General features: G+C 35.2%; 1 protein-coding gene across 7 annotated transcripts in view; it reads left to right on the plus strand.

Annotated features, from left to right (window-relative positions):
* Positions 1-24,157, plus strand: part of PCNX1 (pecanex 1) — a 167,767-nt gene that overhangs the window by 76,837 nt on the left and 66,773 nt on the right. For 4 of the 7 annotated variants that reach the window (XM_043556481.1, XM_043556485.1, XM_043556482.1 and 1 more), the window contains 4 exons: positions 4,765-4,949; positions 18,089-18,179; positions 19,942-19,999; positions 22,098-22,315. In XM_043556481.1, the coding sequence (XP_043412416.1) occupies positions 4,765-4,949; positions 18,089-18,179; positions 19,942-19,999; positions 22,098-22,315 (552 nt within the window). The remainder of the gene's footprint in view (positions 1-4,764; positions 4,950-18,088; positions 18,180-19,941; positions 20,000-22,097; positions 22,316-24,157) is intronic. The other 3 variants (XM_043556484.1, XM_043556486.1, XM_043556488.1) reach the window with 3 other exon arrangements.

The raw sequence follows: 24,157 nt of genomic DNA on the forward strand, positions 1-24,157 counted from the left end.
AAATGCTTTACATGTGCTTGCTTAGGCAGTGCACATAAAATACCATATACTCTCATTAATCTCTGTGTTGAAAATCACCATTACCAAATTATTTTCCTACCTTTTAATCTGGAATTCAAAAAGAACACTTAGTGAAACAACTCCTGTTGAATACATGGTAGATCAGAAGAGCTGACCCCCTTCCCTTGTTAAAATCCTGTTCTTGAGAGTAACAAAATCTTTCTCTTTACATTTCCCTGGAATTTAAGACTTGCTTATTTTTTGGGTTTTACACTACAATCAGGAGCTTCACCTTTTGTGGGTCATGTTCCTAATTAATCCTGCAGTAATACATAATTCTGTAAGAAGTAGTATGGGTTAGTTAAACCAACACTGAAAATATAAAAATGGGAAGGCACCAGTTAAAAAAATATTCGGTCTAGAAACCTTTTTCTGAGTACCTTTACCTTTTATGAACCCTCCCCTTCTGCTCCCTGAATTAACTTCTTTCTGCTGATGGATTTGGGGTCTAGCCCCAACCTGCAGAAAGATCTCAGCATTTCATTTTACTTTTTGTTTTGTTTTTTCTAACCTTTTCATTTTGCCCCTTTAATAACACTTGCCATAGACCTGTTTGCTTTCTTACTCCATGGTGCTGTTTATTAATCCCTTTTTTTATTTTAACCTTCTTTTTTTGGTCTTTGCAAATCCTTTCATTCTTTGCCACAAATAAGCCTGCTGGATCCCACTTACCCAACAAACGCAGACAGATTACTTTTTTCTTTGCCTGGTGGAATATTAAAGAACTGTGTTCTAACTCCAGCCAATCATGTAGAATTCTGTAGGGTTTTAAATACATCACCGTTCAAATGAGGATAATGGCGTGAATCTTACTTGTAAAGCACTCACTTTAGAATTTTTGGCAGGTAATCTTCTAGTAATCAGTGTGCAGATTTTGTTAAGATTCTAGGATATTTCCAGCATAAACTTTGCATGTATCTTAAATAGGTGACTTCATCATGGATGAAATAAGATAAAATTTAGCTTAGAGAAATTAAAAACACCAATGGATAAAATCTTTTTTAAATTGCAAAAATATTCAGGTAGAAAATATTGGTGTTAATTCTGTTTGAATTACATAATAATACTCTCATCTTTAAGTAAATATAGGATTGCATGGTCATGGAAAACTTGAAAAACTTGTCAAAAGGAAATGGAATAGGAGTGACAGTACTTTAATTACAATTACTATATAAGTACCAGTAAAATGTACTAACTTATTTTAAACTTTAATGAATAGTTCAAGCAATTGACAGTCAAAAGCAACTTGGTAAATTGTATGTTTTCAAGGATTGTGAGTCAATCATAAATTTCTTCCTGAAGGGAAAATGCAGATTTTTAAAATAATTGTTAGAATGTCTTGTTTCAGAATTATTTTTTTAAGTGTCCTTTTCATTAAGTTAGGCTCGTAGGTAGCTTCGATAGGCCCTTGCCAGTTCTCAGTTACTAGAGAGAAAAGCAAAGATTAATATTTAAAAATTTTATAGTACTAGTATTAAGAGTTCCATATTTATCTATTTTTATCAACCCAAATATGGTATCTTTTAAAACTCTGGTTAATGGACTGGAATGAAAAATTAGTTGCATTTGGGGAGGGGACAAAAGCTTTATCTTATTCTTAGATTTTTTTTTTTTTTAAAGTGTTAGAAGATTGAAAGATCTGTAATCAAATAAGGTCATAGTAGTAACAGAAGACATGATTAGAAATTCATAGGGATCATTTTGTGGTACTCAGGAAAACCCACCAAATACTTGTTGTTTGTGTACTGTGTTCAAGGCATTCCTTTGAGTATTCTCTGGAATCTGCAGATTCATAAGAATAATGTGATGATACTCTTAGAGTTTACTTTTTCGTCACGGAGACACAAATAAAAATAACCAACGATATAAGGCAGAAGGTGCCAAATTCTAAATAAGTGGTACAGAGGAAAGAAAGACCAAGACCAACTATATTTTTCTGCTATTCCTTATTATTTTTTAAACTTTATTTTTGTATTTTTGAGAGAGAGGGCAAGGGAGCACTAGTGGGGTAGGGGCAAGAGAGAGAATTCCAAGCAGGCTCTGTGTTGACAGACGTGGGGGCTTGAACTCACTAACCGTGACCTGAGCGGACATAAAGAGTTAACCCACTGAGCCACCCAGAGGCCCCTGTTTTTCTGCCATTTAAATTGGAAATGTTAATGGGTAAGATTGCATGTCAGTGATGCTATTGATAGCCAATAGTTAGACCTAAATTTCTATCTTTCCTTTTACTGTGTTGTAAAATAGTTGCTACCTTTTCTCAAACTGGTAGTTTTGATAGAGAATTGGTACTCTAAAAAATATTAGCTCCTGTCGGTTATTAGTTAGGTAAAGTACAAACATCCAGGAATAGTTTTCCTACCAACTTCTGTAAAAATGAGAGGTTTTTTTGTTGTTGAAGGATTTTCAAAACAGGAATTCAAGGGACATAAACATTTATGATTAGCTTTTGATGTTCAAAACCTTGACAGCCACATAGATTTTCACTAGTTTCTTTTGTTTCTTTATTCTGGAATTGATTTTCATGCATTGCCTAATACTTTGGAAACCTTTTTGTATATATGGGTATGTTGAGGATTATTGTATTCTCAAATGTGTTCACATTAAAATACACCTAACTGCCATATAGCACCTTTGTTTTTGACTTTAAGTAAAAACAAAAAAGGACAGAAAGATTTGTTGAGTACATACTGTATAAAATTCTTCTGTCTTCCAATTCAGAATCGGAAGGGACATAGCACTTGAACTACTTAAAACACCTTTTTTGTCAGAATTTTCTCCCTTGTAAGATTTGGTCATTTTGGTAAGCTTTGTAAATAACTTTGGATTTTGAGGAAGAGTAACAGACTTATTATATATGTATGGAAAATACAACGATATTTGATTCCATTAATTCCCAAGATCATCTCTCGATTTATGTCAATTGTACAAACATCTACTCCAAAGGAGTTATTAAACGAATACCTTTATAGTTACAGCTTAAAAAAATAATGCAAGTAAGCATCAACAAGTCACCATTGTGTGGACTTGGTTTTTTCATGTGTTCCACACATTCCTCTGCTCTATTTAGAGTGTATACTTTTTGTTGGCTCTAAAAGAAGCCTGAACTATGAATGTTCCAGGTAGTAATGGTTAGTAGGACTTTCTGTGGTGGTAGAAAGATCTATGTAATTAACACTGTCCAGTGTGGTGGACACTAACTACTAGCTTTTGCCCACTCCGGTAGCTCTTCACTACGGCAGCCACTAGCTACTTGATGTGGCTCTTGAGCACTTGCAATGAGCTTGGTGGAACCGTGGAACTAAAATTTTAGTGTAGATAGTCACATGTGGTTACTTTATCAGACAGTGTGATTCCAAAGTGTATTCTGTTGCCATAACCACAGGCTTCAGCAACATAAGCAGTGTTTTCTACTTAGTCTTTTATTACATGGTTACTTTAAATTGCAGCTTTCTTCACTGTCCATAAAGATGAGTTTATTTTATAGGCATCAGAGAAATCATTGCATTGAATTCAGAACATTAGAAAGAAGTTGGTACTCAAAAAAATGATAAAATAACTGAATAAGGCCATCCTATGCAGCAGTCTTGTTGTTGTTGTTTACTCAAAGGTCTAATTTAATAACAATGCAGTTACTTTGAACATCATGTAGAGAATGACATATAATAATTATACTCAAAATATTTTCATGAGTTTCATTGATTTAAATTTGAGTATTAAGCGCATTAAAATTCATAGTATTTTAAACATCTAAAATATAAAATGAGTTAAGAATATAATAGAGTTTCTTAATTATAGATAATGTCTAGATATTTAGATTTGATAGTTTTAATAAATGGCAAGTCTATAACAAAATACTAATAATATATTAACAGAATTCTGTAAGATTTAAAAAAGACTGTAATATCCCTTGAGAAATTACAGGTTTCCAAAATATTTTTAAGATTTTCTAAAATGATGGGCCCTTGTTAATGAAATGATGAAATGGGTTGGAGAAGGTAATAACATGTATACAGAGCCTGTGTGGCTTTATTTAAAAAATATGCAGGCTTTTCATAGAAAAAATACTTTATAAATTAATCATACTTGCAGCATCCCAGCAGTCATTTGTATTTCACTCGGTTGAGTCGATGTTTGTTATTCCATTTCTCTTGCACTAGTTTGTGATTTTCTTTTGATTGAAAATTGTCACCTTGGTCGCATTTGATAAGGATTCTTTGGTTTTCAGGTGCATAGAAACTTTGTTTTATTGTGAATTTGAGATGCCAGAATATTTGAAAGAACAATTCTAGAATTATAAAGGTTATAAAGAAAAGTGCATATTTAAACTGACAAAGAGGATTTATCTCTTGGGGACCAGCTACAACCCCCATACATAGTTAATGTGCTTGTTTTTCTTTGCTGCTTTCTTTTTCCTTACACTAGAATTTTGTTGGCTTGGGGTGGGGAAAAGTCACAGATTGGTTAGTTTACATATACATTAAATGTTTGCTGTGTTCATCACAATGACTCAGTTTTCTAAGGACCAGAAGATTTAAGACAGCAGTGTAATCTGTATATGTTGCAAAGTTTGTTAGCTTTCTTAGGTTACATTGAAAAAATCAGGTTACATTTTGAAATCCATTTTCTATATTGACTTCATTCTAGCTGTTGTTTTTTTCTTTTCTTCCCTGTAATGTCTCCCCAATCCATGTTTTTTCCTAGCCTTCAAGATGGTCAGCAAGGCCAGCAGTCCACAGCCCAGGTCAAAGTCCAGTCCCGCCCCCCTTCCCAGGCTGCAGTGCTCAGTGCTAGTGCCTCCTTGCTGGTGAGAAATGGGAGTGTCCACTTAGAAGCATCACATGACAATGCATCTGCTGTAGGCGGCAGCAGTTTGCACGATGAACTTGGTATGCAGGCCTTATGTAATCTTGGTGATACAAAACTGTAATACAGCAGATGATGGGTAACAATGATTGCAATTTCTGTGAGACAGCTTCATTTAGAACTATGCATAAGAGCACTTTTTTATAGGATTTGTCCTATGTGTGAGGAAAATTTGACTTGCTTTCCCTTTTCGGTTTCTCTCAACTTTTACTGTTTTGTTTTGTTTTGTTTTGTTGTTTTTAGCATATTATTGGTAGGTAGTTAAAAGTATTAATGTTCATGCTTTAGTGTTCTCTTAAAATGATTCGGGCAGTCCTGTTACTCGTTGGCACTTTTACTCTGTGGGGAAATGCTGATTTTTTGAAAAATGATTTTGATTAAATCTTAAATTCTTTGAATTTGCTGAATGTGCTGCAGGAAGGGCAAAAATACTTTCTGATGGTCTGTTGCTATGGAATCTTTCTTTTGGGTATTCTATATTTCATTTCAGTGTCTGTCACCTGAGATAGACTTATGTAATCCTAAATGCAGTACTCTGAGGACACCATGGCTCTATACTAATATCAATAAATTCATCGTTTTTTCTTTTTCCTGTTAATATACCTATAAATATTAATATAAGTTATTAAGTACTTTATTCTCAGAGGGGTGGTGTAGTTTAAAACCTCAGTAATGCATAGCCACTCAGATACCTCTTTTGTACTTTACAGACAGTATTTTGTATTATACTTTGTATGTAAAATATATACAAAGTATATAAAATGTAGAGTATTTTAGTCTTCAGTTTCTATTTCTCTGTATAATCCATCTTGTTCAGAATGCAGATTAATAACAAGTAAGAAAATGAAAAACAATTAAGAGAATTTTGTTATTAAAAAATACACAATTGAAAGCACCACATTTGCTCCCAGTGATTTTGTTTTGTTATAGCTGTGTTTCATTTATGGAGATGATAAGCCACTTGGCACTTTGGCTAGAAGGATGTGTGGTATAAGGTGCCCGAATTAGATATAATAACGTTTCATATGCCATTTGTTGACATTTCCCATTTTGTAAAATCCTTAGTTATAGAAAGTTAACAATTAGACAAGCATATTGATGAAAATAATTATCCTTAGCAAATCTTACAGAAACCTGAAAATGGTCATCTAAGATATTTATAACATTGGCATATATAGTGATTTCTAAATAAAAAGAGAAGGCAATAAAACATTTTAATTTCAGAGTGCTTTTGCTTTTGAGTTTACAATTTGCAGAAGCAAGGGAGTTTATTAGGAGGGTCCTCAATTTGGTTACTTGCTTTGAATTAGAATGGTGATACCTTTTTAGTTACAAATAATACTCAGTTGATATCTTTTTATCGCTATTTCTCTCAGGTTCACTCAAAGTCCTTTGAACAGAGGATTTGTCAATTTGTGCATATGAAATTACAGTGGCCATCACCGTTGCCCATTCGGTTTGTGGTAGCAGCTTTGTGAAAATAAAAGGCTTAATTTTGACCCATTTTGGATTTTTAGACTTTTGCCAAATCAAACATAAAATGATGCGGTAGATGACTTTTCTCTATAAAACCTAATTTGCCCAAAAACTTGCTAAGAAAGCCTTAATGGTAAAATCCCATTCTGAATCCACTTGCAGATTATTGAAAATATGTACATATGAACTCACTGGACAGTTCTAAAGGTAAAGTCTGGAGTGACTTTAGCATCTGTGGGTGAATATTCAGGATGTTGTCTTGAAATTTGGATTTTTTTTTCTTATCTGCCTTCTAATAGCTAGTCACTGGCCTGTGGGACCTGGCTGCGGCCAAATTGAATGTATTGTGATAATTAGCACAAAACAAGCAATCAGTGGACAGTGTATACCTGTTCCATAGCATATAAAGTTGGCCAAAAAAGATCCTGAAAATGAGCTACAGTTGAACTTAAAGGTATTGGTGGAGATACTGATTTTTATAATATATTCCACTAGAATATTCTTGTTACATAGTTTAATTTTCTTCATGATTATAATTAACAGTGGTAAGATAACTTTGGGTAAATGAATTTGGGTCCTGTATACTCAAATATGTTAAAGTGAGTCATGATATTCCCTAAAAATATGAAATATTTAGAAAGGATTGTTTCCTTCCAAATTTAGCTTCTTCGGTTGAAAATTTTTTAATGTACGATATTTACATATGAAAATGTGTACACATAATACATTTATATAAAACACTCGTACAAGCATACATATACATTCATACATATGTATGTTTGAGTGCATATAAATGTTTGCCTATGTACACATATATACGTAATACTTGGTTTACTTTAAACAGAGGAACAGCCTTTTTGGATTAAAGGAAACTTGCAGTCAGGCATTGTTTAATTCTAAGCCTAGGTAGTTTTCCTTAACTGTTTTCTACATCTTTACTTTGTGGTATCATACTAGATAACCACAACTATAAACGACAGCCGTAAACCCATAAACCCATTATTTCTCTGTTGAATTTTAACTAGCGTGTCAGGGTTACCAGGTAACATTAGACATGGTGGAAAAATTCACTGAAGGTGGTATTTTAAGGATTTTATTAGTGGCTTTTTCAGCAGAAGAAAATGTATTTTCATCATAGGTGCTCAGCAGGCATAATTGTTAATCATATTTAATTTTAAAGGCTGAATTATAAGTATATGATTTAGAACCTAGTTGGAAAAATTTGGATGGTTTTCTTATTTATAGACTTCACCTCCATGCAAACTTAGTTAAAAAAAAAAAAAGATTCCAATGATGTGACAGATAAGTTTTAAAGTTAGCATCTTTGAAAAGGCAGTTAGTGTCTAAGAATTTCTCAAATCCTTCAGTGTAACATACCACTTTTTTTTTTTTTAACCACATCTTAAGGGTTAAATTACCTCCTCACCAGTCTTCTGGGGGACTCCTTTCTTTGCAGTTGGTTTCCTACTATATTCTGAATTAAATTGCAGTTACACTAAATAAAATAAGCTGTGCTTAGTGCCCAGATAAGTCACACGAGGGACTCTGAATTCACGTAGCCTTAAAGTTCTATTTTTTTTTAATCTATCAAGCTTTTTCTATAAAACTTGGCAATCACTTCTCAGTTTTATGCTAAACTCAGCTTTCTCTTGTAAATTTAGACTAATAAATCGATGTAATGATGCCTTTATAGTTGATAGTTAAATGCTTAATATGTGGCACATCTCAGAGGAAACGTTCTAGATAAGGCCTGGTAAAACAGGAAAATTTACGTGTGTTTTTTTTCTGTGTATGAAATTAGTGGTGGTTGTTGGTGGAGATATGCTTTGAAAAATTATATGTAATAGTACATAAAACTTTCATGTAAAAAATAAGAAATGAGGAAAAGTTTGTATCTATGTTTAAAATGTAAATATGAAATATATAAAAATCATAGGTGATATTCCTCTGACAGATATGTTTTCTTAATTTCATTAATGCATTCGAGGTTCAGCACTGCTGAACTTTGCTGAGGCTTTCTTTTATTTCATTGCTATGCAAGGATTGACAAAGAAGGTATTCTTTGAGATAATCTGCTTTACTACAGAATTTATTAACTTGAAAATGTGGTCAGCTCTAGAAAAAGACTTAAATCTGCCAGTACCCTACCCTCCCTATTGGCCTTTTTATTAAGCGGCTTATAGCAGCTATGCGTTGTTAAGCAGAAATATGATTTGGAGGCTTTAACATTTTTTACTTTAAAAAGCGGGGCTCAGATGATCTATAATACTTTCATGATTTTTATTAGAGTTAGTCTTGGTGTTTAAAAAGGGTTATATGTATTATGCATTTTGTTATATGTTATATGTCTTATGTTGTATGCCTTAACATTTTGTGCTATATTACAGATACTTTTTCTTACTATACAGAGATCAGAGGGCTATGGGACCTTGGAATTTATACGTCAGTGCCCTATGTTACGGCAGATCATTTTCATTCATCTAAACAAAAAGTTACGTTCTTTTTGCAGCGGCCTTGATCTTTTATTGATATTTTTGAATACAAAAAAAAGCTGCATTTTGTTTTTTATTGAGGGGAGTGCAACACAAAATATATACAAATGAAAGCAAAATGTTTATTTTTATTGAAGCAATAAAGATCCTTTATTATTATCTAAAAGGAAGAAGTGTGAAGTTTGGGGATATTTTCTTCATTTTGATAAATTAGAATGTATTTTTCTCATTCTTGTAACAGAAATACAAGTTTAGAAAGATTAGAAACTATAATGAAAATTAAGTGATCTGTAATTTTATCACTTAGAGATACTCAATTTTGAAATTTTATAATTTTTTCCTCCCTGTCTTTTTTAATGCACACATTTTGTATACTTTCCTGAAACGGAATTGGGATCATGGTGGGTGACTTGGTGCTACTGTATGAGTTTTGTATCTTGCTTTTTTTACTTAGCATGTATGTTATTTATCCATGTTATTAATTGTTCTTTAACTTGTTTGTAAGTGATGGCATAATATTTTATCTCTGAAATCTCCATGAAAGGGAGTAGGATGTAGTGGACTCCATAGTCAGACTTCATGTCTTCCAGTCCACACTCTACTGCTTATGAGCTGTGTGGCCTTGGGCAAGTTATTTTCTCCCTGTGCATCAGTTCCCTAATTTATCAAACTAATAACAGTATCTACTTCATAGGTCTATAGTGAGGATCATATCTATTAAAATGTGCAAAGCAATTAGAACAGTGCCTGGCAATGATAAGTCAATTACATAAATAATCATTGCTATCATCATTATTAACATTATTATGTAATTATAGTTTATTTAAACTAAGTTTAAGTTAAACTTGATTAATATATGCATTAGCTGAAATATAGGTTGGGTTCTTCAATGGAGGACACCCTCCTCCCCCAGCCCCTCACCAATCAGTGACTAAAATAAAAGAGAAGTTTACCTGTCTCTCTAACAGTCTCACAGGAGCTGTCCCTAGCAGGGGGGTTGGTTCTGTTATCTTCCATGTGTGGCTTCCCTGCTGGTCCATAGTGGCTGCTCCACTTGTTGTCAACAAATGTCATTTGTCTGAAAAGCAGGAAGGGGGAGGGGTGTTGCTAAAAAGTAAGGACAGTTAGTCTTTATCTTTCAGATTGCAACTTGAGACATGTGCCTGTCACTTTTCCCACTTCCCTTGGGCCCATACATAGTCACATGGCAACTTCTAACTGCAAGAGAGGTTAGGGAATGTCTCTAATTAGGTGAACATAGGCTCAGCTGAAATTCAATGAGGGGAAGGTCCTATTAATACAAGGAATAAGGAAAGGATGAATACTGGAGGTCAGTCATCAGTCTTTGCTACATTAAGCACTTCACATCAATAAGATAAAGATCAGTAACTAGAAAAGTTGAAATACTAGTTGAAATACAGTCACATCAGGGAAATACAAATCAAAACCACACTCAGATATCACCTCACGCCAGTCAGAGTGGCCAAAATGAACAAATCAGGAGACTATAGATGCTGGAGAGGATGTGGAGAAACGGGAGCCCTCTTGCACTGTTGGTGGGAATGCAAATTGGTGCAGCCGCTCTGGAAAGCAGTGTGGAGGTTCCTCAGAAAATTAGAAATAGACCTACCCTATGACCCAGCAATAGCACTGCTAGGAATTTACCCAAGGGATACAGGAGTACTGATGCATAGGGCCACTTGTACCCCAATGTTTATAGCAGCACTCTCAACAATAGCCAAATTATGGAAAGAGCCTAAATGCCCATCAACTGATGGATGGATAAAGAAATTGTGGTTTATATACACAATGGAATACTACGTGGCAATGAGAAAGAATGAAATATGGCCTTTTGTAGTAACGTGGATGGAACTGAAGAGTGTGATGCTAAGTGAAATAAGCCATACAGAGAAAGACAGATACCATATGGTTTCACTCTTATGTGGATCCTGAGAAACTTAACAGAAACCCATGGGGGAGGGGAAGGAAAAAAAAAAAAAGGTTAGAGTGGGAGAGAGCCAAAGCATAAGAGACTCTTAAAAACTGAGAACAAACTGAGGGTTGATGGGGGGTGGGAGGGAGGGGAGGGTGGGTGGTGGGTATTGAGGAGGGCATCTTTTGGGATGAGCACTGGGTGTTGTATGGAAACCAATTAGACAATAAATTTCATATATTAAAAAAAAAAGAAATACAGTCACAAACAGTTCAAGTTTACTCATAATTTTTTAAAATTTATTTATCTATTTTATTTTATTTTATTTTTTAATAATTTTTTTAATGTTTATTTATTTTTGAGACAGAGGGAGACAGAGTGTGAGTGGGGGAGGGGCAGAGAGAGAGGGAGACACAGAATCTGAAACAGGCTCCAGGCTCTGAGCTGTCAGCACAGAGCCCGATGTGGGGCTCGAACCCACAAACTGTGAGATCATGACCTGAGCCAAAGTCAGGCACTCAATAGACTGAGCCACCCAGGCGCCTGTACTCATAATTTTTTAAATTGCAGATTAAAAACAAGGTGAGATCTTTTTCATCTTTGTGTAATGTATCTATTATTGGAAAAAGTCTGAAGATTGAATGTTTTTAGAGAGCAGTTTAGAATTGTAGACCAAAAATGCCTATAGCTTTTAGTACTCAAAATTTGCGAACTTGAAAAGATATATGTACGTGGATATTCATTATAACATTGTTTGTAATTTTGACAAACTTTAAACAGTCTAAATCTCTTGTTATTAGAGAACCTCTAAAAGAAACGATAGTACATAAACAGTATAATATTTAGAACTTGATGCATCTTTACTTTTTCAAAAATTTTTAATGTTTATTTATTTTTGAGAGAGAGAGAGTGTGTGTAAATGGAGGAGAGGCAGAGAGAAAGGGAGACACAGAATCCGAAGCAGGCTCCAGGCTTTGAGCTATCAACACAGAATCCAATATGGGGCTCGAACCCACAAACTGTGAGATCATGACCTGAGCTGAATTCAGAGGGTAATGGACAGGGCCCCCAAGGCAACGTATGCATCTTTATTATTGACATGAAAAGTTAAACTAGTTAGTAAGCAAAAGAAGTAAATTTTAGAATGTGTATGAGGTGAGTGATCCAATTGTCTTAGGACAAATGTACGTAAAAATTGTTCAGAAGAACACAGTGGCTGTCTCTGGGGGAGTAGGGAACTTTTCTTCATTTTATGTACTACTTTTGAATCTGATGTGTAGTATTTTTTTTTAATGAACCACAAAAAGGGAACAACAAATACCACTCTTGATTTATATTTTGTAGAAATTCCACTGATTACATGCTGTCTTACGTTCCTCCATCTACTTAGACTCTTAACCTGACTAGTCTTTTTTTTTCTTCTTTGTTTTAAAATCAACTTTTTGATATATAATTTAGGTATGATAAATTGCATCCATTTAACATGTACAGTTGGTTGAGTTATAACGGATGTGCACACCTGTGAAATACTACAATCCAGATACAGAACATTTCATCATCATTAAAAGATTCTTTGTTGCCCCCATTGCAGCCCATCCTTCCCCTGCCCCTGGCCACAGGCAGCCACTGCATATTCTATGTCATTATGGTTCTCCCTCTTTTAGAAGTTCATATACATGCAGTTGTAATGTGGCCTTTTGCACTTAGTAATGTTTTTAGTTCATCACGTTGCATGGGTTAGTTTATTCTTGTTTTGTGCTGCATATTATTCCATTGTGCAAGTGTGTGTATATTGTGTATCCATTCATCTGATAGATGTTTGTGTTATTTCCAGGTTTTGGCCATTGTTAGTAAAACTTAACTTTTCAAAAGTGGTTTTACATTCACACCAGCAGTGTATGTGAGTTGCGCACATTCCCATTCTTGTCCCCATTTGCTATTGCTGGCCTTTAAAATGTTAACCCTAATGGTTGTATCTCATTGTGGTTTTAAATTTACATTTTCTCTTATGACTGTTGATCTTTTTTTTTGTGATGTGTGTCCAAATAATTTGCTCACTTTTAAAATTGGGTTGGTTGTATTATTTTTGAGGTGTAAGAGTTTTTGTGATATTTTAGGCATAACTAATTTGTCAGATGCAAATCACAAATATTTTCTCGCATTCTGTGGCTTGCCTTTTTGTTTACCTTGTCATTTGTAATGTCATCAGTATCACTGTCCTGTTGTAGATTTTACCAAGATGAGGTTGTCCCTTTGAAAGAAAATGTGAGCAGATGATGAAATCATAGCAGAATATGAACTTGTGCATTCACTTTTGGAAGGTTCACCTGATCTGGGGATTAGGCAGTAAGAGTGAAACTTAATGAATGAAGGCATGTGGTGTTAAGTCAGAACTAGAGGACATTGGGCACGTCAGTAAAAGAGACCAGTATGTACCCCTATTTTATTGTTGCTGAGCAGTAGAGGCATTGGTCTCTTCGTACCAGTTCTCAAAACCTCTCTTCTAAACCAACTTTTCTTCTCATACCTGTTCTTTTCTGTACTCTCTTGTTTAAAAAAACAAAAACAAAAACAAAAACAAAAACTAGCACAGTGGTGAACATCCCAGGAAGAAGGATTGGTTCTCAGTATTGAAACATTTATTTTTATTTTTTTAAGTCTATTTTTAATATTTATTTAGAGAGAGAGTGAGCAGGGGATGTGCACAGGGAGAGGGAGACAGAGAATCCCAAGCAGGTTCTGTGTTGTCAGTGTGACATGGGGCTTGATCTCCCAAACCATGACCTGAGCCAAGATCAAGAGTTGGAAGCTTAACCGGCTGAGCCACCCTAGCACCCCTCAGTATTGAAACTTTTAATTACAAGTAGCATAGTGCCTTGATTACCATTCTAGTACATTTTTTTGGTCCAGGAGAGGGGTTGGCAAACTATGGCCTGTGGGTGAAATCCATCCAGCTTGATACTTGTTGATACAAATAAAGTAAAATAAATACATATTTATGTTACATGTTTTCTGTGGCTGCTTTCATGCTACAGTGGTAGTCTTGAATTGTTGTAACTATCTGACCCACAAAGCCTAAAATACTTATTTTCTGGCCTTGTATAGAAAAAGTTTGCCCACCCTGTACTATACACAGAAATAAAATGAGTCATTTCTGTCTGGTGAAAACTCACGTTTTCTCGGAGACTCATAGGTACCACTCGTGATAATAAGGGTGGCACCATCCAAGAAACTGGCACTAGTCTTAAAAGTCTTTCTCTACCACATTCATTGAGATAGCATTGTGAACACAGTACTCATCACATCAAAAATAAGCACTTTCTGTAGAGCACTTAACTTACCCATGTGGATGCATGTGGTCCTCCAAGAGCCTTCTAAAAAAGCACTTTATAAAGCTGCTTCCCTTGTGTCTAGCTTTGCTCTCATAGCCCTTGCCTGCCCTAAGAGTTAATACTTGAGAAGAGAGACCTCAATTAACAGTGTACCAGGATTAGGCCTAGTGGGAGGAGGGTCCACAGAAGGAAATCAAGAAATTTCCAAGGCCTCTGTTGTTGGTGCTGGGAGGATTAGAAGAATCCTACAGAAGATCTGTCCTAGTAACTACCTCTTGCCAAGGTCCATGAGTAAAATGGGTAGCATCAAGAATGCAACAGGAGTTTTTTAGTCGAGTGAACAATCTTTATACACTTTGTGCTGCGTAGCAAGGATTTAGGAGTTAGAGAATACCATTAATTTCTCATGTCTTTTATCAGGGTCTTGCCCTGTCTATTTTGAGTTTATCTGCTGCACCATTCATGGCTTCAGGGAAGTGTTTGAAGGGTCCTTTTCTTTAAATCAGTATCTCGTTTTATTCATCTTCCTGTTATTCATCACTTATTTATTGATTTTTGGTTATTTGAAATTCTCCTACCTAAAAAAAATGGTTTTGTGTAATGAAATGTAATTTTTATAGGCAATAGCAATCAATTCAATGTTCAAAACTGAGAAATACCAGGTACGTTAACTTTTTCCCCCCTTAATCTCTAGATGCTATCTCATGGCCAATATCATTAAGCCTAAAATTCCAGCCGCCAGTCTTATTTTGTCAGAAAGTAATTGTTTTCTTTTAAAATCATGACGGAGCCATTCTGTTAGATATAACTAATTATTACCTGGGAGTTGAATATGTTGAGATGACTTAGTTTTTAATCATAATTCATGTGAGAAGGACACATTTCATTGTTGTTCTTCTCAATTTATATTCATCAGAAAAAGTCAATACTTACAGTATTTTTGTTGATACAGGATAATATAAAAATAGGATTATTAATAAGGGCACATTTTACTTTGGACCTAAAGGGTAACTACATCATGGGTTTGATTTTAAATGAGATATATATAAATTTGATATGTATGCTGAGGATCTTCGTACAGATTTAGGATATTCTTAATCTTTATTTAACCAATAGTAATATATACTTATTTCTGTTTTGGTTATTTTTGAAGATGCTTTTAGTAGACTATTATACCTTAAAATATTACGAAGTTTTTCACCAAGACCTTAAGCTAAACGGTTTCTAGTATAATTTTTCCTGAGTTGTTTATCCTCTGAATAAAATTTGTTTCTTTTCAAGGGATAACTAGTTGCCAGGCCCGAAGGTACAAGAGGAGACCTAGAATCTGTTATTTTGGTGGAGTTACATTAGGAAAATATCAGGAAGCCTTAATACACTGTCAGCCTTTTCTGACCTGAACATGTTTTTTTTTTTTTTTTTTTTTTGACCTGAACGTGTTCTTAAAATTAGTATGTAGACAAAGCCTCTTAGGGGGGAAATAAATCAAAGTTGAAGTCATTGCACATTTGTTAAAATTATAGCCTCCTTTTTCATAGACATGTTTTATGCTTTGCTAAATTTCTAAAATTTATAACTTGTTAGTCATTGCTTTGTAAAGAAGCATTCAGAGTTCTTGATTTATATAGTAATAAAACTACTCAATTTTTCCAGCCTTCTTTGTGTAAAGAGCTTTCTGAAGGGCGTGCTTTCTTTTTTACGTTTCTATTTATTTAATGTGCAGCTATTTACATTTTATAACAGACATCTATACATAAAGGAGAGTATAGTTGTATAATGACTTAAGGTTCTTTGTTCCATTTGATAATTACAAAGAATAATATCTTTAGTTGATTTCAGTTGCATATAAATGTCATATTCAGTATTCCCAAAACAGAACTTGTATTATTAAAAATTCCACGGGATGCTTAAATATATTCAGAATATAGTCCAATAATTTAAATTCTATTGAATATAATATTATTTGTAAAATACACATTATATGACATAAATACTTATGTTTATCCATTCCATTCTTACTGGATTTCACACATAGCTTCCAAGCCCTCCTAGCTCTTTGTTACTCTCTGATTTACTCACTTGCATGGGTTTATAATTATTCTGCATTTATGCCATGTGTAATTTTGATCTGATGTTTCTTTTTTCTATTAATGTAAGCTATTTATAGTAGCACAGCCAATTTTTCATTTGCCATGATAAATGAGGAAAGAGCACAACATAAAAAATTACAATTTAAGAATAATTTTGAGATCTCGGTCAAGCCAGTATTTTTGTTTAGGTTTTTTCTTCGCTAACAATTTCTGCAGCCACTGTACCACTTCAAAAAGTATTTCAGCACTACACCTAAGAAGAAGCCAGATGGACAGCTTGTATTATTTCATTTTAGTTGATGAATCTGGTTTGTGTTAGAAGTGCTGAGTGAATGATTCATGACTAGAAGATGAGGGTGGCACGTGGAGGTGACAAAAAGCAGAGTTTTAGATAATCCACATGCTGAATAATCCTCCCTGGAAAAACAGCAAATGAAATAAACATTTCACAGAATGCTTTTTTTTCTCATTTGTCATAAGAATATATTTTTCTGAGAAAAATGCTACTACAGAAAACACCATAATAAAATACATATTCTGTCTGATCCATAGAAAGCACTCAAATAATCCTACTTAATAAAGAACTTCTCAGATTCTGATCCTTTTAAAGTATGAAGTGATTGTTGAGATGTTTTGCGAACCCTTAGTTATAGTATTAGTACATCCTGGGGTCTTTTATTGTTACTTTTCAGGCATTTCACTTATATAAAAATGGTCATACCATGTTTACATTGTAGTCATGGAAGAGAAATCTTTTAGCCCTGCCATCTAGTTGAAATTGCCCTGAAGATTCCTCCTATTTATAAACAATGAAGATGCAGCCCGGACTAAGTCCCAAATGGTTGCAGAGTTCTATACCTCATTTCATTGTCCTACTGGAAATTTATATTCATTTATTTCTGCTCCCTCCCCACTACTGAGAGAGCTAACATAGGTTGTCAAGGTGAGGAATGCATTTCAGACAGTCTCCATATTTTTAAAATTTCACTATCAGAAATCATTTTATCTTATAGAGTTCATTTTAAGAGTTCTTTAAACCTGCATTCCTTTGCAACCAATATCATTTCCAAACCTTTTATTGGCTTTGTGGAGATATTTGGCTACAGCTAATGGTGTTCTTAAATTTTTTCAGAGAGTTCTTGTAGACTCATGCAACCAGTAATGTTCATTAAATACTGTGATTTAATTATTACCAACATTATACTTCATTCATTGAACTTCTTAGATCCATTTGGACACTTCATTTTTCTTAAAAAACACAACATGATGGGTATTAAGGAGGGGACTCTTGTTGTGATGAGCACTGAGTGTTGTATGTAAGTGATGAATAACTAAATTCTATACCTGAAACTAATATTACATTGTATGTTGAGTTAAAAAAAACCCAAAACAAGAAACGAACCCAAAACTCTGTGAAGGTAATCTCAGAAATTTGCTGTCTTGCAGTTTGAGTGATCTTAAAACTTAAGCGGCTTTCCAAATGGCCACTCACCACTTGCAAAGTGGTCAGGTGACTTTTAAACAACGTTAAATTCATTCATGTGATTACTTCAATTGAGAATGCCCTGAGAGGAGAAAAGAGGAAACTGGATTGCAAAGCTGACTTAAATCCCTTACTGTTAAAACCTGATTATGTATGTTGACATTTTGCCCCACTGTTCAGCATTCCTTTTCAGTTCACATCATGCTGAATTACATGCAGATCATTGTTTTTAGAATATTTTGGAAAAAGGTGACAGTACATTTTCTTAAATTGTAACAAGTTTGAAATTTAGTGTTTTATGATGGAAAATTTTTGAGTATTCTAATGGCTTTTTAAAAAAATCATTTATTTGCTAGGTAAGTTCTCTTCTACGCTTTATGAGACTGGTGGCTGTGATATGTCACTTGTGAATTTTGAACCGGCAGCAAGAAGAGCATCTAATATCTGGTATGTGTGAAGTCCTATTAGGAGAGCGTATGTACTTGCATATATTTGCCATGTTTAAAGCTTTGAAGCCTTGCGATGGAAAAGTGCTTTTGAAAATATTTGTTCATATTGGCTTAAATAATTTTGTCATTGTGTATTTGTCTCCAAAGATGTAAGGTAGAATTTATTGCTCTGGAAAAAAGAAAGCATTATTCTTAAAATGAAAGCTGTTCTGTATTTTAAATAATTAAGTAAGAATTCCCTGTGGATCTTACAGTGGGATAGTGGTTTCCCACAATTTCAAGTTTAACTCTAGATTTCATGCTACACACACACACACGCACACACACACACACACACACACACACACACACTGCATGATGTATAAAAAAGCTTCTTAAAGCTTATTAGGAAAATAATTATACTACTAACTTCAAACTCATCAGGTCTCTTTGTAATTGAAAAATTTTATTTCTTCATAAGGGTTTTTTGATCGTGTCTTTTTACATGATCATCTTTCCTTGTGTTTTGAAATTTATTTATCACCAATAAGAAAGAGGAATTTCTTAAAACATGGGTCATCTGTTATATTTAGTTTCTTTTCTCTCCTTCCCTTAGGAAGAAATTACACTGTAAGATGAGGGAGAAATTAGGAGAGAAGCAAATAAGAACTAGAAATCTTGATGGCATAATCAGTTCTAATGTAGAATGTATTAGATTTTTTTCTTAAATTCTAATATTATTCATCTATTCAGATTGCTGCCTTGAGGTCCATTTGTGACTGATTAGCTCATTTTTTTCACAGGGGTCATTTTATTTGATTCCTATTTTAGGACTTATTTAATAATGGGACACACCTGTTTAAATATTACACATGTAGGTATGGGCAGTTCACTTAGTTTTTTAAAGTTTTTAGGGGCCATTAATTTTTTTTTTTTATTAATGCTTATTTGTATTTGAGAGAGAATGTGCGAGTGGGGGAGGGGCAGAGAGAGTTGGAGACAGAATCTGAACCAGGCTCCAGGTTCTGAGCTGTCAGCACAGAGCCCAATGCGGGGCTCAAACCCACGAACTGTGAGATTATGACCTGAACCAAAGTCGGCTGCTTAACCAACTGAGCCACCCAGGTGCCCCATAGGGGTCTTTTAAAGCAATAGGATCTTGTAGTCACTTAGCTTAATCCACTGAAAAGATAGAACATGTAGAAAACTATACTCACCCAGCTCCTTTACTCCAGTTTTGGAACTGATCCTGTTGAGAATGACCAGCTTGGAGTGTTAGGTGATTTTGTAATAGTAGAAACAATAGAAAGATGGAGCAATGGAAACAATTATGTTTAATATAATTTAAGAATGATTCCTTACAGCATAAATGTGGTAAGGTCTCAAGTTTCAAAAACGAAACTTGACTGTGGAAACAGATTTGTCACATTCTAGGCTGTTATATTATAGCTTAAATATGTTAATTGCTTTCTTAAACACTCTCCATAAGAACTTTGTGACAGAGGCATTATTCTCCTGTGTTAGTGATGCGGAAACTGAGGGGTTTAAAAGGCTGGATAACTTGTCCAAGATCTCATTTAGCTGATGAAGAGATTTGAATATAGATACTCTGGCCCAGAGGCTGTGCTCTTAATTACATCTGTAGGAAAATGCTATTTTGCATTTTGAAGTACAAGGAACAGTGAAGAATACAAATGTCATCTCATTGTTAAAAGATGTATTTTTCCTTCTATTCCTTGACAAGCTGTTTATTTCCTGAAGTTTTTTTCATTTTATTTTAGTGACACGGATTCTCATGTATCCAGTTCTACCTCAGTTCGATTTTATCCACATGATGTGGTAGGTTTTCCTTTACTTTTAGAAAACGATGTGTATTCAGATTTAGTTACACAAATCAGAAAAATTGAAGTTATAAAATGTCAATTTTGTTGTAAACTATGGCAAAATCACCTTTGCTGTCTCCTCGTGGATCTTTTCCTGTAAGTCCCTTGTTAGTAAACAAACCTAAAACACCGTGAAATGTAATTAGCTATGTATGAATCAGTAATTACACTTTTGAGGTTATATAAAGGTTCATTTACTGACCAATGTTATAATCTGTGCCATTTTAAAACTTCATTTTGAAAATTACGATTTTGAATATCATCTGACGTAACTGTTATTCACATGCCAGTATGTGTGTAGCAAGCTTAGTGATGGTATCACTGTGTAAAAAAATATGCCATGTGAGATACAGTGGGGATATTTTAAAAAGATAACACTGCTTTTGTCTTCAAGATGTTTATATTGAACTTAGAAAAGGCAAAACAGATGAAATTCTTACGTGGAACGCATAAGAGACACACATAAATAAATGTGCCAAAGGGACTAATTATTAGTGGCTTCCTGGAGATGATTAGTTGTGAGCTGGGTTTTAAGACCATAGATGTGAGTTGGCATAGAGCAGTGGTTTTGAACATTTGGCAATGTCTGGAAACACTTCCGTTTGTCACAGCTAGGAGAAATGCTACTGGCATCTGCTGGATAGAAGCCAGGGATACTATAAAACATCCCACAGTGGACAGCACAGCCCCTAAAACAAAGAATTATCTGGCTGAAAATACCTGTAGTGCCAAGGTTGAGAAACCCTGGCATAGAGGATAAGAAAAAAAGTGTTTGGGGAGGTATTTGCCAGTGTTTAGAGATAAAAATGGCTACATTATTTATAGGAAGAAAATTTTCTTTACTGTTTCCCACATATGTGTTTGAAAAGTAAAGGTTGTCTCTGCTTTTTTGCTGGAGTGTATTCCAGGAAACTTCATAGGAAAGTAAAGAATAGGGATATGATTATTTTTTTTGTCTGTTTTTCACTGTTAAATAGTATGGGATCTTTGGGATAGTGAAATGCTGACTAGGGCTGTGCTACATTTGGGAAGTTTTAGACTCTTTCATTTTTATTTTTATTTATGTTATTATTTTTAACATTTTTTAATGTTTATTTTTGAGAGAGAGAGAGTGAGCAGGGGAGGAGCAGACAGAGACGGAGTCACAGAATCCGAAGCAGGCTCCAGGGGCTCGAACATGGGGCTCGAACTCATGAGCCATGAGATCATTACCTGAGCCCAAGTCAGATGCTAAACCGACTGAGCCACCTAGGCACCCCTCAATTTAATTAAAAAAAAATTTTTTTAATGCTTATTTATTTTTGGGAGAGACAGAGAATGAGCACGCACGAACAAGGGGCGGAGAGAGAACGAGAGAGAGAATCCCAAGCAGATTCTTCACTGTGAGCGCAGAGCACGTTGTGGGAGGCCCAGTCCCATGAACTGTGAGACCATGACCTGAGCTGAAATCAAGAGTCAGACACTGAACCAATTGAGCCACCCAGGGACCCCCTAGACTCTTTCAGAGGAAGGGAAAACTGGTGAACTGTTGAATGGACGAGTTAAAGCTAAGAGATGTAATGTGGTAATTTCCTGTATAGCGTCAGGTGAGCAGCCTGCCAAAACAAAACAAAAGTGAAGGAGATGTAGGAGGGATTTGAAAACTACAGTGATAGAGACTGTAGGAAGAAATGAGAATTGAAAGCATTGAATCCAGTTCAGAGGAGCTTAGATTTAGTATAGCTTAATGAGACAAGGCCACAAACGTGACAGGGAGAAGGGAAGCCACTAATGATACACTGTAAGTGATTTTTATAGATTCGCTGGCTATACAGTCATAACATGTAAAGATTCTGAATATTTTTCCCAGTACAGCTTTTCTAAAAACCTATTGATTAGTTTGCTTTAAGTATATGTCCTATTATCACCTTCTGTAGTTTTTAATGATCATAAAATATCCATAAGGAGTGTAGAGAATTGAGGGGGCTTAGATAATCCGCAAGCTGATTAAGTAGTCCTTGAATCATAACTTGAGTAAAGATGTTTTAAGCCTTTCAGTGCTGACTTTCTTTTAGCTCTCTCTTCCACAGATTCGGTTGAACAGACTATTGACGATCGATACAGATTTGTTGGAGCAGCAAGACATTGACCTCAGCCCTGACTTGGCAGCGACTTATGGTCCAACCGAAGAAGCTGCTCAAAAGGTTAAACACTATTACCGCTTTTGGATCTTACCCCAGCTGTGGATCGGCATTAACTTTGACAGACTCACACTTTTGGCCCTGTTTGATAGGTGAGAATGTGGTGTGATATTAAAGATATATGTAGATTTTATTTTTAAATTGAAATGTCCCCAATTACCCATTGAAGTTTTTACTTGGTTACCAAGTTGGAAAATGTTTTCTGTTTTGGTCCTTTTTGAGATAAAATTTAACTTAATAGGGCTCGCAAACATTGACTCTCTTGAATTCATTAAAAAATTTTTTGTGGCAATTTTAATATGTTTATATCAAGAAATCTTTTTTATTGTCAATAAGAATCATGGAACTCTACTTAAAAGCCAGAGAATTTGAGGTGTTAGTGATCACAAGGTTATAGGTAATATGACTCTAAATATAAAAGGTATTAGAGCACTCTTTGTATTTCCCTATTTCGTAGCACTAGTCTTAATAATGAACAATATTAGTCTATTAAAACTTGGTGCTTCCTGTTGATGGAAGTAAAAAAGATTGGGTTTACTCTCCTATCTGAAACAATGAAAGAGAAGAAAAATGCACAAAACCTTGGTTTTCAAGGCATCGGAGGTACAACAAAAAGGACAGTGATTCCCAAGAGATGAAACACGTTATGTGAGCCCTACAATTGCCCCAGCTTACTGCCTTAAGGGAGTTTCCAGGCTTCGTCGCCGGCTGCAACACGGGGAGGAGGTACTGAAATAGAGCCCAGCAGACTTCCTGAGTTGAGGAAATGGAGCCACGAGTCCAGGGAGACCAAGGCATCCAGCTCAGAATGTCAAAAAGAGGACTGCTGTTCACAGGGAGAACCTCAGAGTTCCACAGCAGGTCTCCACAGCTGTCAGCAGAGCACTGACACGTGAGTGTATGTGAGGAAACTACCTGAGGCCAGGGGAGAAGCACGTGAAAGAAACAGAGGAACAGTGTCTGACACACAGGGACAGGAATAGTGTCTGTTCCCACCTGTCTGAATGAAAAAACTCATAATTCAAGTTTTATGGTGCATCGTGTAGAGTACTCAGGAAAGTCTTGCCTGAAAAGTGGGCAGTAATTAGCCCTAGCATGAGCACTGCTCCAGACCCACCAAACGAGTCATAAAAGCAAGACCTAAAATGATCAAACTGTTTCCAAGTAGCGTAACAAAGTTCAAGAAGACTTAACAGAAATCTAAAAATTGTTAACCACCTAAAACTTTTCACAGTGGCATCCAACCAAAGATAACAAAGCATGCAAAGAAGCAGTAAAACATGATTTATAATGAGGGCAATAATGAATCCATTGAAACCAACCTATAATTATCACAGATGTTAGAATTGGCTGTCAAAGACATTAAAAAAAGTATAATTGGGGATGCCTGGGTGGCTCAGTTGGTTAAGCATTTTGACTCTTGATGTAAGCGCAGGTCATGATCTCACAGTGCCTGAGATCAAGCCGCATGGGGCTCTGTTGTGATAACACAGAACCTGTTTGGGATTCCCTTTCTCTCTCCCTGTCTCTTTTCTGGTCTCACACAAGCACTTCCTCTCCCTCTCTCCCTCCCTCTCTCCCTCTCTATGTCTCGCTCTCTCCCTTTCTCTCTGTCTCTGTCTCTCTGTCTCTCAAATAAACTTGAAAAAAAATTAAAACAAGGGGCACCTGGGTAGTGGGTTGAATGTCTGATCTCACAGTTTGTGGGGTTGAGCCCCACATCAGACTTTGCTCTGACGGCGTGGAGTCTGCTTCAGATTCTCTGTCTCCCTCTTTCTTTGCCCCTCCCCCCTTGCACTCTTTCAAAAATAAATAAATATTAAAAATAAATAAGTAAAAAATATTAATTGTACTCTGTGTTAAAAAAGTTGAGACATGAGAGATATTTTAAAAGATCCAAAACAAACTTATTGAAATAGTTCTTTTATAGAGAT

Source organism: Prionailurus bengalensis, chromosome B3, assembly GCF_016509475.1.
Source record: "Prionailurus bengalensis isolate Pbe53 chromosome B3, Fcat_Pben_1.1_paternal_pri, whole genome shotgun sequence".
Classification (NCBI taxonomy): Eukaryota; Metazoa; Chordata; class Mammalia; order Carnivora; family Felidae; genus Prionailurus; species Prionailurus bengalensis.